The sequence below is a fragment of the Hemiscyllium ocellatum genome, chromosome 11, assembly GCF_020745735.1.
Source record: "Hemiscyllium ocellatum isolate sHemOce1 chromosome 11, sHemOce1.pat.X.cur, whole genome shotgun sequence".
Taxonomy (NCBI): domain Eukaryota; kingdom Metazoa; phylum Chordata; class Chondrichthyes; order Orectolobiformes; family Hemiscylliidae; genus Hemiscyllium; species Hemiscyllium ocellatum.
This window is the reverse complement of record NC_083411.1, coordinates 46,521,061-46,537,683: the sequence shown is the minus strand read 5'-3', so window position 1 is coordinate 46,537,683 and position 16,623 is coordinate 46,521,061. Positions and strand designations below refer to the sequence as shown.

The 16,623-nt window shown below is 43.0% G+C and overlaps 1 protein-coding gene across 1 annotated transcript in view; it reads right to left on the bottom strand.

Moving 5' to 3' along the window:
- LOC132820193 (protein FAM162A-like) overlaps window positions 1-12,451 on the bottom strand; it is a 30,226-nt gene extending 17,775 nt beyond the window's left edge. The window contains exons 1-2 of the mRNA XM_060832162.1: window positions 12,106-12,451; window positions 4,524-4,632 (exon numbers count right to left, since the gene is read on the bottom strand). Of these exons, the coding sequence (XP_060688145.1) occupies window positions 4,524-4,632; window positions 12,106-12,277 (281 nt within the window). The 5' untranslated portion in view covers window positions 12,278-12,451. The remainder of the gene's footprint in view (window positions 1-4,523; window positions 4,633-12,105) is intronic.
- Between the last annotated feature and the right edge of the window lie 4,172 nt (window positions 12,452-16,623).

Below are 16,623 nucleotides of genomic sequence, written 5' to 3'. Positions count from 1 at the left end.
ATGGTGGGGCATACTCAAGGGGCCATCTGGCCTTTCTTGTTCCTGATTCATATATTCAAATGAATGCCACTTCTTTTTTTAAGAAAGGGACACATACTTCAAGCCTGGGTGACTATTTCCAGAATGTAGGTGTGCAATATTACTGTGAAGGAATGGTTTTGACACTGCAATTCTCTACCCAGTGTCAGACAGATAATCTTTTGTTGCAGGATTTTGTTATTTCCGTGACGTTAGATGTCACTGTTCCTGAGTAGTGCAGCCTGGTTATAATGTTTGGTTTCTAAAATGCCAGTGAGTTTAGAATTAGAATCCCTACAGAGTGGAAACAGGCCCTTTAGCCCAACAAGTCCATACCGATCCCCTGAAGGGTATTTCACCCAAACCCATTATGCTATGTTTACCCCAGACTAATGCACCTAACCTACATATCCCTGAACACTATGGGCAACTTAGTATGACCAAGTCACCTATCTGTACATTTTTTTGGATTGTGGGATGAAACCAGAGCACTCAGGGGAAACCCACACAGACATGAGGAGAATGTGCAAACTCCATACAGACAGTCGCCCAAGGCTGGAATCGAAGCCGGGTCCCTGGTGCTGTGAGGCAGCAGTGCTAACCACTGAGCCACCGTGCCACCCATTTAAGATTAGGACAATGGTTTTAATCAGTCCATTCAGTTATTCATATGCGCCCTAATAACTCAATTATCAATCTGAGCGTCATTGTAATTGCCTGAAAATTTCTGGTATCAAATCAGAGACAGCTACCCAGAAATTGTTATCCATTTAAAAGGACTTTGCATCATTAACACAACATTTCTTCTGGAATATTAGCACTGTGGTTGTTTCAAAATCTTGAGGATGGTTTGAAAGACAGCTCACCGTCACCTTCTCAGGGGCAATTAAAGTTGGACAATAAGTGCGAGCCTAGCCAACAATTTCCACATCCAATCAATCAAGTCAAAAATTCTGGATGTTTAATAAACCTAAGTAGTTAATTAGTCAGTCTCTAAAAGGTTTGTTTATTGTTCATGATGTGCTACAAATGCAGGTGTATTATTCTTACGGTCTTGTGACACTGCTGCTAGACACTTCATCGATGCATCTATGTACCATGCTTCCAAGGGACCTGCACTAGCCTGTAACTAATTGCAAACCTGCTCAAGATTGGAGCCCCTGGATATTTCTGCCTTTCATCTCAACATTTACTCATTTTCCCAAAAGGTTGAACTGGCACAGTTGGAGGAGACTTCACGGAAGAAAAATCTACATTATTTCACACTAAGACGAACATGTCATATAATGAACAGTTATCACTCTCCATGCTCTTAATTCCAATTGCCTAAATATGCCTACAAATTTACAAGGATGTTGCCAGGGCTAGAGGATTTCAGCTACAGGGAGAGGCTGAATCAGCTACGGCTATTTTCCCTGGAGCAAAGGAGGCTGCGGGGTGATTTACAGAAGCTTATAAAATCACAAGGGGCATGGATAGGGTGAATAACTAAGATCTTTTCCCCAGGGTAGGGAGTCCAAAATAAGAGGGCGTAGGTTTAAGGTAAGAGGGGAAAGATTTAAAAGGCACCTAAGGGGCAACCTTTTCAGAGGGTGGTCTGTGTATGGAATAACATGCCAGGGGAAGTGGTGGAGGCTGGTACAATTACAGCATTTAAAAGGCATCTGGATGGGTATACGATTAGGAAGGGTTTAGAGGGCTAAGGGCCGGGTGCTGGCAGGTGGGACTAGATTAATTTTGGATAATCTGTAAGCAAGGACCAGTTGGATCAATGGATCCGTTTTCATGCTGCACAGCTCTACGACTCTAATAATTCTTATATTAAGCAGTATCTGTGAAGCCATTTACTTGGGCAAGCAGTTTCTAATTAATGTGCAGTTCAACACCCTCTGTGCAGACAGAAAATAATTAATGGGCATTCCATTTTCTCAATGATAGTCCACAGAATATATATCACAGAGAATCAGATTCTTGATAAGATCAATGTCTCAAAATGTATTGCCATCCCAAGATGCCATTGAGACTAAAGCAATGACTTTCTAAGTTAGGATGGTGAGTGTTTTGGAGGGGAACTTGGAAGTGGTGGTGTTCCCATGTATCTGCTGTCGTTGTCCTTTTCAATGTTAGTGGTGGGTTTGGTAGGTGCAGTCTAAGGAGTGTTGGTGAATTTCTGCAGTACATCTGGTAGACAGTACACACTGCCGCTGCTGAGCGGGTGGTATAAATGATAGACGTATGCATATGGTTTCAGGAGGGTGTGGAGATAGTCATCAGCCTCTAAAAGACCCAGTGACAAAGAACAACACAGCAACAGTCACCAGAGGCTAAGAGGGCAGGATAAACTATGGAGAAAGTGAGGACTGCAGATGTTGGATCTCAGTCGAGTGTGGTGCTGGAAAAGCACAGCAGGACAGACAGCATCCGAGGAGCAGGAGAATTGACGTTTCTGGCAAGAGCCCTTCATCGGGATAAACGATGATCCAGTGACAGTCACATATTGGATGGTCCGAAATGAACTTTTAATTCTTTCAGAACCATTACTTTTAGAACAATTCACATAGGTAGAATCTCTATTAAGGAAATCTTTTCTTGGAGCTAGGACAGCAGGGGCCTTAAAACAGTGTTTTGGATCATTGTGTGATGCTTATTTATATATGTAAAATGTTTGACAATCCAGTAATGGTAAAAAAAAAAGCATTTTGGGACTGTTTCAAGGGCTCTCTGATGTAAGGCTATATCTACTTTTCTGCATTTTTGGTTGTGAACTGAAAATAGGAAAATGACTGTTTTAAAAGGATTAGAGATGGGATTGCTGCACTTTTTAGAAGTAAATTATTGAACCTCATAGTAAGTGATGTTTTGATCAACTAATAGGGGGACATTGGTCAAAATGAGCTGTCACCTGGAGATTTACAAATTAAAATTCAACTGGCAACAAGCAGTTGACTGGTTTGAGAAGTGGTAACCAGTTTTCATGACAAAATCCAACAGTCTGTCAACAAGTATATGATAGGACCTTGGTCATCTGAACAGCTTGTGGCTGTGAAAGATATTGCCAGAAGTCTTCGGACCTCTGGGAGGAGAGCTGGTTTGTCTCTGCAATAGAAAATACCGGAGGCCTGAAGAAAGCTAGCTTATTTTCCCTCACTTGTAAGATGTTGCTTCCAATTGAGTCAGAGTCTTTGTAATTTGCGAATCACTCACCCTGTGTCTCCTGCAAGGAAGTAAAACGTACCCAGAGAAGGGATATTAGAGTCCTGGCAAGCAAAAGGATCATCTCCGTGAACCCTTTGGACATGGACCATTGAACTGCCGGACTTTTGCTCTAAACGTCAATTCTCCTGCTCCTCAGATAATGCCTGACTTGCTGTGCTTTTCCAGCACCACACTCTTGACTCTAATCTCCAGAATCTGCAGTGCTCACGTTCGCTTCTCTGGTGTGCGAGTGTTGGACAAGAGTGGAGTTTTACATAGGATTATACTTTAACCAGGAGAGTTATATGTTGAGAGTTCATAGATCCTAGCTTTAACTATATGTAATAAAATTCTTGTTAAGTACAGAAATCTGGTCCATACTTTCTGTTCACCAGGGTCTATATGAACTGGTAAATTGGGGAAACTTTCTGTACTTTGATAAAATCTTTAGTGATGACTCTGATTTTTTGGGGCTTGATTTGCAGTGTGTAACCCAGTGAGGCATGACACCGTATATGACCTCATTTTCAGCTATTCAGAGTTAAATGCAGGGAGGTCTGAGGACATGTATAAAACAGGCATGGTGTCTTGTGTTATCCAGCTAGGAACATCTCAAAACAGGACATTTCAAGACTCCAAGAATGCACATAGACTCAAAAGGATCAGCTGGGCTGGTTATTATGAATATTACTTGGGGGATGTATAACCCTTTTGGACTCTGACTTGGTTAAAGCAGAGGGCTGAGAAAAGTGTTAGTTTTTAAAGAGTTAACAGTTGAAGGTCTGAGTGAAAAAGGCTACTAGGTTTTTTTCTGTACATTGAAGGCTAACACTGAAACACAAGGCTGGGAACTATATGGACAATTCAGTTTTGTGGAGCATTCAGAAAATTGAATGTGTAAACCTTTGAACTCATCATAGCACAGGAAGCTGGATGAAATTAGTTAGTTGTCCTGTAGTTTAAAAGGTAAAAAGACAGTGTGCTGGGAACATTCAGCTGCTGTGGGATATTTCTGACATAAGGGAACAATGGAATTGAAACAAAATGAATTCATCAGTTTGGTATTTTATTGATACACCTTGCATGATGTCATTGGCTCTCTGTTATTCACAGCCTTGTGACTTTGAAACACTTCAATAAAATTTATTTTATAATCCTGATGATTTTATAATCCTGTGTATTTTCCAGCATTGTTAGCTATTCTATTCAGGACTCATAGCAGTTCAACTGTTACGGTGCAAACAAGAAGATATCCAATAAAGATAACTAAAACCAATTTGACATACAAAAGGCTCCAAATGTTCACTTACGAAACCATTTCTGGTATATCCTGCTCTCTTTTGAAGCGACCAGACCACAGCAGGAGCTTCCTGTCTAATGCTGAAGGGATACGGCCCTGGAGCTTGTAGGCAGAACAGGCTGTAAGAAAATAACTGCTGTTAGACCACAAGTTAGACTGAACGACAACACATTGTACGAGGAGAGAGTGTTTGTGCAATCTGGAATAACCATTCATGAGTTAGAAGAAGGGGCAGCTGGATATTGTACAGCTGATTTGATTCCCTCTGTCTCAGTCACAAAACCTGACCCCTAGGTACAGTCAGTAAGGTTGATCCTTTATTGATTGAACCAATCAACGAATTTCTCTAGAGTTAACAAACAAAATACAGCATCACCAATCCTAATTTTACAGTTCCACAAATACAATAAATGAATAAGTGGTCTAAATAAACTTAACACACTGAAAACAATGCACAATGGGAATGGAATTTCTAATATTTAAATGGCCGTGCCCACAGGTTGATACCTGCTGCATGTTCTTATGAGGCTTTGAGGATGCTGGAGATCCGAGCTGAAAATGTGTTGCTGGAAAAGCGCAGGTCAGGCAGCATCCAAGGAACAGGAGAGTCGACGAGAGTCGAATCTCCTGTTCCTTGGGTGCTGCCTGACCTGCTGCGCTTTTCCAGCAACACATTTTCAGTTCTTATGAGACTTCCCAGGCTAAAGGCTGGTAGCCACAGAGACTGCCCTACTCTTCCCAGCTGAATCCTATCACTCACCAAGGGAGCAATGCAGGGAGATCCAGGTACCAGCGACCATTGTTCTGGGTTCCCATCAGGCACTATGTATCAACATCAAGCTGGATTTCTGAACTCAAAGCTATGTTGACTAAATATCAAAGAAAGCCATCGAGGGGAAATCTTCACATTAGAATACACTAATAACAACATTCTAAAAGTTTTAAATAATCAAGGGACAAAAAGGGGAGAGGATATAAATGCAAGGGCAACAATAATTTACAACATATGTTCATAATTTGAATGGGGGAAGCGAGTGTACCCCTAGCCAAGTTGGTAAATGTCAGAAAAACAGGTGGGAAGGACAAGTGGTAAGGATGTCACAAATAGTCTATGGAAGGATATGGAAGTTTCGTGGGCAAAATCTTCGGAAATGGAATATAATGTGGGCAACCGTGAGGTTATGTAATTTGGCAGGAAGTGTAGAGGGGCTGAATATTGTTTAAATAGAAAAGACTTAAAAAGGTATGAAACCGAGGGACTCAAGAGCCCTTGTGCATGGATTCCAAAGAACTAACATTCAGGTTCAATGGTTAACAAGGAAGGCAAGTGAAATGCTGTCCTTTACTTCAAAGACAATAGGGTATTAAAGTAGGGTGGCCTTGTGAAAACTATATTAGCATTAGATCAACCATAGTTGGAATAGTGTGAACAGTTTTAGGTCCGTTATCTAACGAAAGATATGCTGACATTGAAGGCAGTCCGGAGAAAGGTTCCCCTGTTTGGATGGACTGTCTATCAGGTCACAAAGCTCAAAAAAATGCTGAGATGAGAGATGGAAGAAGCAATCTTTCCCACTTGACAGAAGATGGCTAAAAGAACACTAGTATCATGGAGCCAGGAAATGCAAATACACTTTAGGATATCAAATAATCAAGATATTTGTCTTAAGAAAGTATAATAATCTTCTCAATCAAACCCTAGAATTGAACAGCACAGTAAGAAATTATTCTGACTCCCCTGCCTGTGCCAATTCTCAGAGAGCTATCCATTCAGCCCATTCCGCTGCTCTTCCAACATAGCCCTGCAATTGCACCTTTCTAAATGAAGATCTAATTGCTTCACTAAAATTACGATTGAATGTCACCTTCAGCCTTTCAGGAAATGCAACTTAAATCATAACTCACTCGAAGAAATATTATCTTCATCATGCTTTCTCTCTCTCCGGCACTTTGCCAATTATTTGAATCTACTCCCCATATCATCTGGATATTCACTTTCCTGTCAGTGGCACACTGGGCATAAACCTCAAGCCTCCAAATTACTGGCAGCAACAAAAACAGCCAATAATACTGTTCATTTAATCATAATGCTGTGCGTCATATGGCAATCTGGCTAATGGTCAGATATTTGCTTTCAGGAAAGAATGAGGCAATCATTCCACTTTACAGAATATTATAGTTGCTGCCTATCCTTCAGCTTAATTCTGCTTTTGCAATGTCATCCTGCCTCAGTCAGCAACATTTTAATTGAAGTTCAGTCAAAGTTTACCTACCACTTAAAATTTAATATCCAGGCAAGTCATCGACTGTCTTTGTGCAATAACTCCTTGGTGATTTGTAATCAAGTCATCACTTTTGTTTATAACAGCAACAGGAGGAAGTTATTGCAGCAAAGCAAGAGGGATAGGAGGAGCAGGTCATGATAGGACAGTCTCTGATACTGTAGCCTTCCCAGCCTCACCTAATTACCACTGATCAGAGTGGTTTACTGTATACAAAACTGTTCCGTATTTTTCCTGCTTACAGTGAAGTTGTTTTGAACAGGCAAAATAAAATGTCACAGTCACAATAAAAAGGGTAGAGACCAGAAGGAGAAAGGAAAGGACAGTGGAGAAACGTGAATGTATACATGAGAGATTATGCTATCCTCCTACTGTCATTGGCTACCAATCCAGACTGATTATTTTTATTTCAAACATATTGATAAATGAACATACATTGTCACTAAAACAGTAGCACATGAAGAAACAAATATTGGAGTTTGATTCTATCCAGCAAACAAACCCAAGGCATTGTTGCTTGTGCAAGACTATATTACTATATTTTTGAGGCAATCCAGACTAATGCCCTGTGGATGTGGGTTTAAAAATCGCAGAATGAGAGCTGGTGGAATTTATATTCAGCCAACAAAATCTGGAACTGAAGTCTAATCTCAGTAATGGGAACCATAAAGCGATCATCATTGTTGTAAAAAAAACACATTTGACTCATCAATGCCCTGTTAAGGAAGGAAGTCTGCTGTGACTCCATTAACTCTGAAATGGCCCAACAAAGCAGTCAGTTCAAGGGCAATTAGGGATGGCAACAAATTCTGGTTTGGCCTGTCCAATGATGACTACAACTCATGATTTTTTTTTAAAAAAAGAAAAAAGATAGGTTGGCAAGGAATGGGACAGAGGGGCAGACAGAGTGAGGAAATGGGGGAAAATGGAAGGCAAAGGGTTCAAATTGAGGAAGCTGTGGGTTAAGTTATTTTTCACTACGGTTTCTCCTGTTCCAGGTCCCATTCGTGGCAGGTGGAAAATTTGGCTTTAACCGGCCACCAGAGGTGTACAAATTTTTATATTTGTGGCACTAAGACTTGACAATATTGTGTAAGACATTCCTGGTACAGGAAGTGACTCAGTAAGTTTTTTTATTGAGTGGACTGGGGACGACATAAAATCATAGAGCTGTATAGCATGGAAACAGACCCTTCAGTCCAACTTGTGGATGCCCCCCTGGATATCGTAACCTAATCTAGTCCCAGTTGTCAGCATTTGGCTCATATCCCACTAAACCCTTCCTGTTCATATAGTCATCAAGATTTTTTTTTTTAAATGTTTTAATTGTACTACTTCCTCTAGCAGCTCAATCCAGACCTACACCACCCTCTGTGTGAAAACATTGCCCCTTAGTCCCTTTTAAATCATTCTCCTCTCATCTTAAACCTATGCCTTCTAGTTTTGGACTCCCTGATCCTGTGGAAAAGACCTTGTTTATTTACCCTATCCATGTCCCTCATGATTATACTAGCTTCTATTAGGTCACCCCTCAGCCAGCGATGCTCCAGAGAAAACAATCACAGCTTATTCAGCTTCTCCCTATGGCAAACCCTCCAACCCCGGATAACATCCTTACAAATCTTGTCTGAACACTTCCAAGTTTCACAACATCATTCCTAAAGCACGTAGACCAGAACTGATCACAATATTCCAAAAGTGGCCTCACCAATGTCTTGTACAGCTGCAACATGACCTCCTAACACCTATACCCAACCAAGGCAAGCAAACCAAATGCCTTCTTCACTACCATGTCTACCTGCAACTCCACTTTCAAGTAACCATATTGAGAGAGAACAGGATGAACGGTGTTAGACAAAACAATGGATCATTTTCCATTTACCACTGATCAGATATTGGTAACACACAATTTCATTCCAGCCCCACAAGAAGCCAATGCAGTTAGTGATCAGGGTTTGAAAAGATTGGATTGGGTTCTCTTTAATGCACATGTGGCACTACTGAGGCCTGGAGCTGCCAGCCAAACCCCCAGTTTTGGCAATTGGGTTTCCCAGCTAAACTGGACAAATGGAATAGAGCTGTCTGGCTGGGTTCATTTGTTCAGTATCACTAAGCCAGTGGGTGGTGGCTGTTTCTATCTGTACCCCAGGTGTATGTTTGTGCGCATGTGTATTGCCAATCTTTCCAGAAACAAGGAAAATCATACAGACATTTTAAAAAAGCTCTTTGTACCAACATCCTGTGACACTCTAGTCCACTCCTCAATTGTAAAACCCTTCCCCTTCCCTTTGGGAACTTCACATGAACCACAGTAAATTAAGCAAGGAACCTTTTCTCTCCTATCTCTTTGCTGTTTATGGTCCCTTTCCAGGTGAAGCAGTGATTTACTCTAGTCTACTGTGTTCACCACTCATGATGTGGCCTCCTCCCTATACTCTACACAAACACAGTGGCTGATTGCTTTACAAATCCACGTGCAAGCATAACCCTGAGCTCCCTTTTCCTTGTCACTTTAATTCCTCATCTTGCTCTCTCACACTGACATCTCTGTTCTCAGCCTCCTCCTGCACTGTTCCAATGAAACTCAGAACAAACCTCAAGGAGCAATGTCTCCTCTTTCAACTTGGCACTTTACAGTTTTCTGCACTCAACACCGGGTTTGACGATTTCAGACCACCACCTCTGGCCTAATTGAATTTCTGTATTCTTTGAGAGAGGTGGATGAAGGGCTTTTGCCCGAAACGTCGATTTTACTGCTCCTCGGATGCTGCTTGAACTGCTGTGCTTTTCCAGCACCATTCTAATCTAGACTCTGTTTTCCAGCATCTGCAGTCATTGTTTTTACCTTTGTGAGAGGTGGACTTATTCCTGTCTTGCCTGCTGAACAGCAACCATTCCTCATTGTCCTTCACAGCACCTCAGACAAAGGAGACTCATCTCACACAGCAACAAATCTCTTTTGTGCACCCTGGATTTGCCCAAAAAGAGGAAGGTAACCCCAGAATCCTCTGGGAGGCTGCCATGTTCCCCCAGGTAATCTCTATATGTGCTCACCCCTGACCCTGATATACCCACAGAGAAAGGTGCTGCCCCTGAGGTTGGTGTAGGATAGATGATAGTTTTCCAGCCCCTGGCAAAACATCATGGGGACAGAGAGACAACATGTTCTTCTAAGGCATTCCTGCATGACTCTGCCAGTCTTCATCCCCCACTAGGGTTGGGAAAATTCCAGCCACCACACACTCCCTTGTCTCCTGCAGACCTCCCTTTGCATTCTAATCCCCTTCCTGCAATCACACAATCAAAATCAAGAAAACTTTCAACCTTTCCAAAGTCTGAGGATTGACCACATCAACTGAAGTTAAAAGCAGAAAGTGCTGAAGAAATTCAAACACCAGGATAGGTCAGAAAGCAACCTGTGAATGAGATGTAAGGAGGCTACAAAGAGATAAAATGCTAGGCCAGTGGAGAAGGGTTCGGAAAATGGTGTATCATGAGGGAAAAGTGGGAAATGGTCCATTTTCAAGATGAAAAATGCATATTATCTAAACAGTGAGAGATTGAAGAGCTCTGAGATGCAGAGGGATCTGTGTGTCCTAGTGCAAGAATAGCAAAGGGTTAACCTGCAGGTACAGCAAGTGATAGGGAAATTGATGAGAACAATAAGACTATAAGATTTAGGAATAACAAGTAAGCCATTCGACCCTTCAAGCCTATTCTTCCATTCAACAGGGCCAAGGCTGATCTTTCTCCACAACCCTTCATTCCCCAACTGATCAAGACTCTTTCAGCCCCCACAGCTCTCTCTAGTAAGGAGTTCCAAAGATTCGGAGACCTCTGAGAGAAGAGATTCCTCCTCATCTCAGCTTTCAGTTGGCACCCCTTTATTCCGAGACTATTCCCTCCGGTCCCAGACTCTCCTGTGAGGGGAAACATCCGCTCAGCTTTGACCGTGCTGAGCCCTTTAAGAATCCTAAATAAAAACCAAAAGGGCTGCGGAGGATGTAAATCAGAAGCAAAAACAGAAATTGCTGGAAAAGCTCAGCAGGTCTGGCAGCATCTGTGGAGAGAAATCAGAGTTAATGTTTCAGGTCCAGTGACGCTTCCTCAGACCCTTCCTTAAGAATCCTGTAGATTTCAATGAGAACACCTTTCATTCATCTGAACTCCGGTGAGTACAGTCCTTGCCTGCAGAGCCTTTGCTCATAAGACAATCGCTCCACATCAGAGACATCCTAGTGAACCTTCTCTGAACTAGAATCATAGAATCTGGAAGTGCACAAACACCTCTAAAGGAAAAAGTCTTTCACTGAGTCACACAGCATGGAAACAGGCACTCCGGTCCAACCAGTCCATGTCAATAATAATCTCAAACTGAACCAGTCCCACCTGCGTGCCTCTGGCCCACATCCCTACAAATCTTTCTTATTCATGTAGTTATCCAAATGTCTTTTAAACTTATCGAAATGTATCAGCATCTACCACTTCCTCAGGAAATTCACGTCATACATGAACCACCCTCTGTGTAAAAAAAATTGTCCCTCATGACTTTGTAATTCTCTTACCTTAAAAAATGTGTCCCCTCGTACTGAAATCCCCCATCTTGGGGAAAAGACAATTACCATTAACTCTATCTATACCCCTCATTGTTTTATAAGCCTCCTACGCTCCAGTGAAAAATGTCCCAGCCTATCAAGCCTTTGTTTGGAACTCAAACCTTCCACACCCAGCAGCATCCTGGCAAATCTCTTCTGAGCCCTCTCCAGCTTAATAATATCCTTCCCATAAGCGGACACAGTATTCCAGATGAGGCCTCACCGAAGTCCTGTACATATAATGTCCCAACTCCTACACTCAAAGGAACTGAGCAATGAAGACAATCATGTTAAATGCCCTTTTAACCACCCTGTCTATATGTCATCATTAACATTTATAACAATCACAACGGACGTGAAATACGGTCTCTCTTTCCACTTTGAGCCATTCAGCTCATTAATATGTAAACTTCTTTCAAGCCACATTCTCAAGGTAACTTAGGGTTTTATTTTTAAAAAGGGAGACGTTAGCTCAGACAATTCATTCAAGGTCTGACTGTATCCCAATCTTGAGTCAGACTAGTTGAATGTCCTAAGCAGGAATTCATAAGAGGTTTTAAAATGAATGCTGCCAGACCTGCTGAATTTCTCCAATACTTCATTTTTATTCATATCTCCACAGTATTTTATCATTTCTTTCACCACAGATGCTCCAAGTGTTTTTAGTTCCGGGATTGTAGGGGCAGGGTTTTGTTTGGGAGGGGTTGTTCCTTACCTGGTTCAGGTGCTGCAGGCTGGGTACTGGGCCCGGTAGCTTGCACAGCTCCGCCCTGGTTTACTCGGCTACACAGCAGCGCTGTCCCGGGCCTGGCTCTGGGAGGGACCGGCACTCTGGCAGGGACTGCATTTGGCAGCAGGCTCCTGGCTCTCAGCACAGTTCTCCACATCTCTCGGACTGGCTCCGGGACCGGGCAGCGGCGGGCTACGGGAATCAGCAAAGTGCTGGAGGGAACGACAGGCGGGGTGGAGACTTCTCAGCAAGGACGCTCCGCTCTGATGTAAGACACCGCTGGAGGAAGTGGAAAGGGTTGAAGTAGTTTCCTCCCTGCCCCGTCACTGTCTGACTCACCTCGCTGGGAAATCAGCTGATTTCCCTGAAAGAGAAGCTTCTGACGACCTCCCAGCCCCAGCATATTGTGGAATTTCCAACCACCAGCTCAGCCCAGACCTGTTTAAAGTGGCAGCTGCCAAAGAGTTGCTGAACTACCAGTCATTTCCTTGCTCTCTCCCTCTCACTTTTACTTGTGTCTTTATTTTTCTCAGCTCCCTTCTCTCCCTCTGTCTTTTTTTCCATTCTCTGTCATTTATTTACCCCTTTTTGTCTTTTCCTTTATCTCCCAGAGTGCCGGGGTTTTAACAGGATTGTCCCATCTGCAAGTTCTCCTCCAAGCCACTCACCAGCCTAACTTAGATGGCCATCACTGTCGCTGGTAAAAACAATGACTGCAGATGCTGGAAACCAGATTCTGGATTAGTGGCGCTGGAAGAGCACAGCAGTTCAGGCAGCATCCAAGGAGTTTGGGTGCTTCCTGAACTGCTGTGCTCTTCCAGCACCACTAATCCAGAATCACTGTCACTGGGTCCAAATCCTGGAATTCCCTCCGTTAAGGGTCATGTGGACTGCAGTGGTTCAAGAAGGCAGCTCACCATCTTGTTGAGGGCAACTAGGGGCAGGCGATAAATGCCAGGCCAGCTGACACCTATGTCCCCTGAGTGATTTTAAAAAGTATTTCTTCATCATCATCCTAATTTATGCTCATCCTCCACAATGTTCCTTGTCCCAAGGCAGACTGCAGCTGCTCAAGTGTCTTTAGAGTGGGCACATTGTATACCCACTGTCAGTCACAGAGTGGGGCAAGGGATAGTTCAGATACACCCATGCTGCCCCTATCCTTGCTGAGGTGGGCTGGCAGTTATTAGTCAGCTGTGGATTGTTAGCCTGATGGTCCCATAGATACTCCCCCTGATCCCCTCGGAAAGTGATGGCTTCCCTGTGCCAGTCAAGGTCGACTCTGTCTGCATTTACTACGTGGGAAGGCAGGATTAAGAAGGTGTATCATTTGCCACTCCCAGTTTTCTCCTCTCCCTTGGTCAGCTGACATTTCAGCCTCCACTCACCTCTTGCAACACCTCTTTCAGAGAGCCTACAAAGGGCATGGCCTCCAATTGTCAGTGCCACTGCATACCGGGATTCCAGGTGTTCTTGTATGGAGACCGAGTTGGGATTGGAGGATGTGAGCCAATGGCCCATTCACTACACTGAGGGAGTATAGGTAAGCGGTCAACATTCATCCATTGGATGTGGCCCAGCCAGCCCAGATGGCATTGACTTGGCAATGAGTGTGAGCTGATAGAATGAGCTTTCTCCATTTATGACCTCTCTCACCAAGAGAAGTGCAGGATTTTCTCGGTTTACAACTTACTGCAAATTCTGTACAAGGCACCAAACCTCAATGACAATTCCAGGGACTAAATTGAAAATTTGACCTATCTGAAAATATCAGAAGAGGGAGTAGGCTGCTCTTCCTCTATAGGGTAAAAAGTGAGGTCTGCAGATGCTGGAGATCACAGTTGAAAATGTGTTGCTGGTTAAAGCACAGCAGGTTAGGCAGCATCCAAGGAATAGGAAATTCGACGTTTCGGGCATAAGCCCTTCATCAGGAATCTGATTCCTGATGAAGGGCTTATGCCCGAAACGTCAAATTTCCTATTCCTTGGATGCTGCCTAACCTGCTGTGCTTTAACCAGCAACACATTTTCAACTGCTCTTCCTCTATAGCATGCTCTCAATTCTAGATCGTGGCTGAACATCTCCCATCACATCACTTTCACACCCTATTTCATATCTGTTGGTGTTGTTTATTGACTTCTGTCTTCAACATGCTCAATAGCTGATCTCCCTCACCCTCTGGGCTCCAGAATCGCAAGAGTCAACAATAAGTGAAGAAATTCCTCTTCATCTCAGACTTAGTTTTCTGCTTCTTATCCTGAGATTACACCTGCTAGTTTGACAGTTACCAGTCAGAGGAAACAGTGTATCTAGATCTACTCTGTTAAATGCCCTGGAAGAATTTTATAAGTTTCAATCAGACATTTCTTATCCTTCTAATGGTCTAGAGAATATAAACCTAGTTTCCTCATTCGTCCCCAAGGAATTCTCAGCATGCCAGCAATCAATCTGGTATATTTCTATTGCACCCTGTGGCAAGTAAGTCCTTCATTAAATAAGGGAACAGAACAACAAATATTCCAGGTGAGATTTCAAGCTCCCTTGTGATGAATACTAACATAACTTCCTTATTGATTGTTGCACTGACAACTCTTAGTGTCTCACAAACAAAGGAAACCCACGTCCCTTTGAAATATGTTTCATCGTTCTGTTTAGAGTTGCTGTCCCACACCTCCAGAGCCCAACCTCTCAGCACTTGAGGGATGATCTGTTTTCTTATTTGTTTTGACTGAAGTGGATAACTTCATATTTACTCCTTATATTGCATTCACCATGGTCCTTGCCCATTCACGTAGGCCAATACAGGTCTGCTTGAAGTTTCTTTCCATCTTCCTTGCAACTTTCATTGCCACTTAGATTTGTGTTTTTGACTACTAGAGGCTTAAAATTAGGGGACATCAATATAGATTAGATTAGATTCTCTACAGTGTGGAAACAGGCCCTTCGGCCCAACAAGTCCACACTGCCCCTCTGAAGAGAAACCCACCCAAACCCATTCCCCTACCCTATATTTACCCCTGACTAATGCACCTAAAACTGGGGGCAATTTAGCATGGCCAATTCACCTGACCTGCACATCTTTGGACCGTGGGAGGAAACCAGAACACCTGGAGGAAACCCACGCAGACCCGGGGAGAATGTGCAAATTCCACACAGACAGGCGGGAATCAAACTCAGGTCCCTGGTGCTGTGAGGCAGCAGTGTTAACCACTGAGCCATCGTGCTGCCCATGAAGATGAGTACTATTAAGCATTTGGGATTCTTATCTTTATTAGCCAAAACAAAAAAGTGAGAGGTGATGCTGGAATTGTATACAACATTGATTAGGCCACAGCTAGATTAATGTTTGCATTTCTGGAATCCACATTGTATGAGAGATGTGATAGAACTGGAGGGGGCTGGAGGAGATTTACCAGGATCTTGCCTGGACTGGTGAGTTTTAGTTGTGTAGAGAGATGGGTCAGACTGGGGCCTTTTTTCTTACTGCATAGGAGACTGATTGAGATGTGTAAAATTATGGGAGAGCATAGACAGAAGAAACTTTCCCACTGAGGAAAGGATCAGGGAATGGCGCATAGATTAAAGGGAAGAAGCAGAAGGTTTAGAGGGGATGTGAGGGAAATAGATTCACCCAGAGGCCTGTGGGAATCTTGAACACACTGCCTATAAGGGTGGGAGAGGTAGAAACACTCATTACATTTCAGAAGTGTTTAGATACCCACTTGTGATGTCAAGAGACAAAAAAAACTCTGCAGATTCCAAAATAGAGAGGCAGGAGGCTGGAAGAACACCGCAAGCCAGTCAGCACCCAGAGTATAGACCTACACTCACCTCCACTCCTGAAGAAGGGTTACACCTGAAATGTCGACTTCTTCATCCCCTGATACTACCTACCTTGCTGTGTTCCTCCAGCCTCCTGCTTTTCTACCTTGTAATGTCAAGGCATACAGGGCTATAAGACAAAAGGGATTAGAATAACTATGTGGTCATATTTGACTGGCACAGACTTGGTGGGTTGAAGAGCATTTTTCTGTGCCATCCAGCTAGTAAATCTGAAAGTATTCAGGAGAAATCTTTTTATTCAGGAAGTGGTCATAATCGGGAATAATTAATGTAAGCAGCGTGACACATTATTATACAAGGCAGGTAAGAACACACACGGGAGAAATGAATAAAAGGATAGTGTTTGTTAATTTAGTGTAGGAGATGGCCCATGGAGAGAACAAATGATAAAATTAAGCATTTAGACTGAGTAGAGTCATAGACTCATGCAGCACGGAAACAGACCCTTTGGTTCAACCAGTCCATACCCTCCATAATGCCAAAGCTAACTAGTCTGCTTATGTACTGTCACTGTGGTGTAACTTTACACCAATAGCCACTGCTGAAATGCCAGTTTCAAAGTCCATATCCCTGTTTGTCACCAGCACTGCCCAGATTCTCCTTGTAAAAACTGTACCTTGTAAAGTTCCAAAAGCGAGCCTCCAAAATATGGGAAGAAAG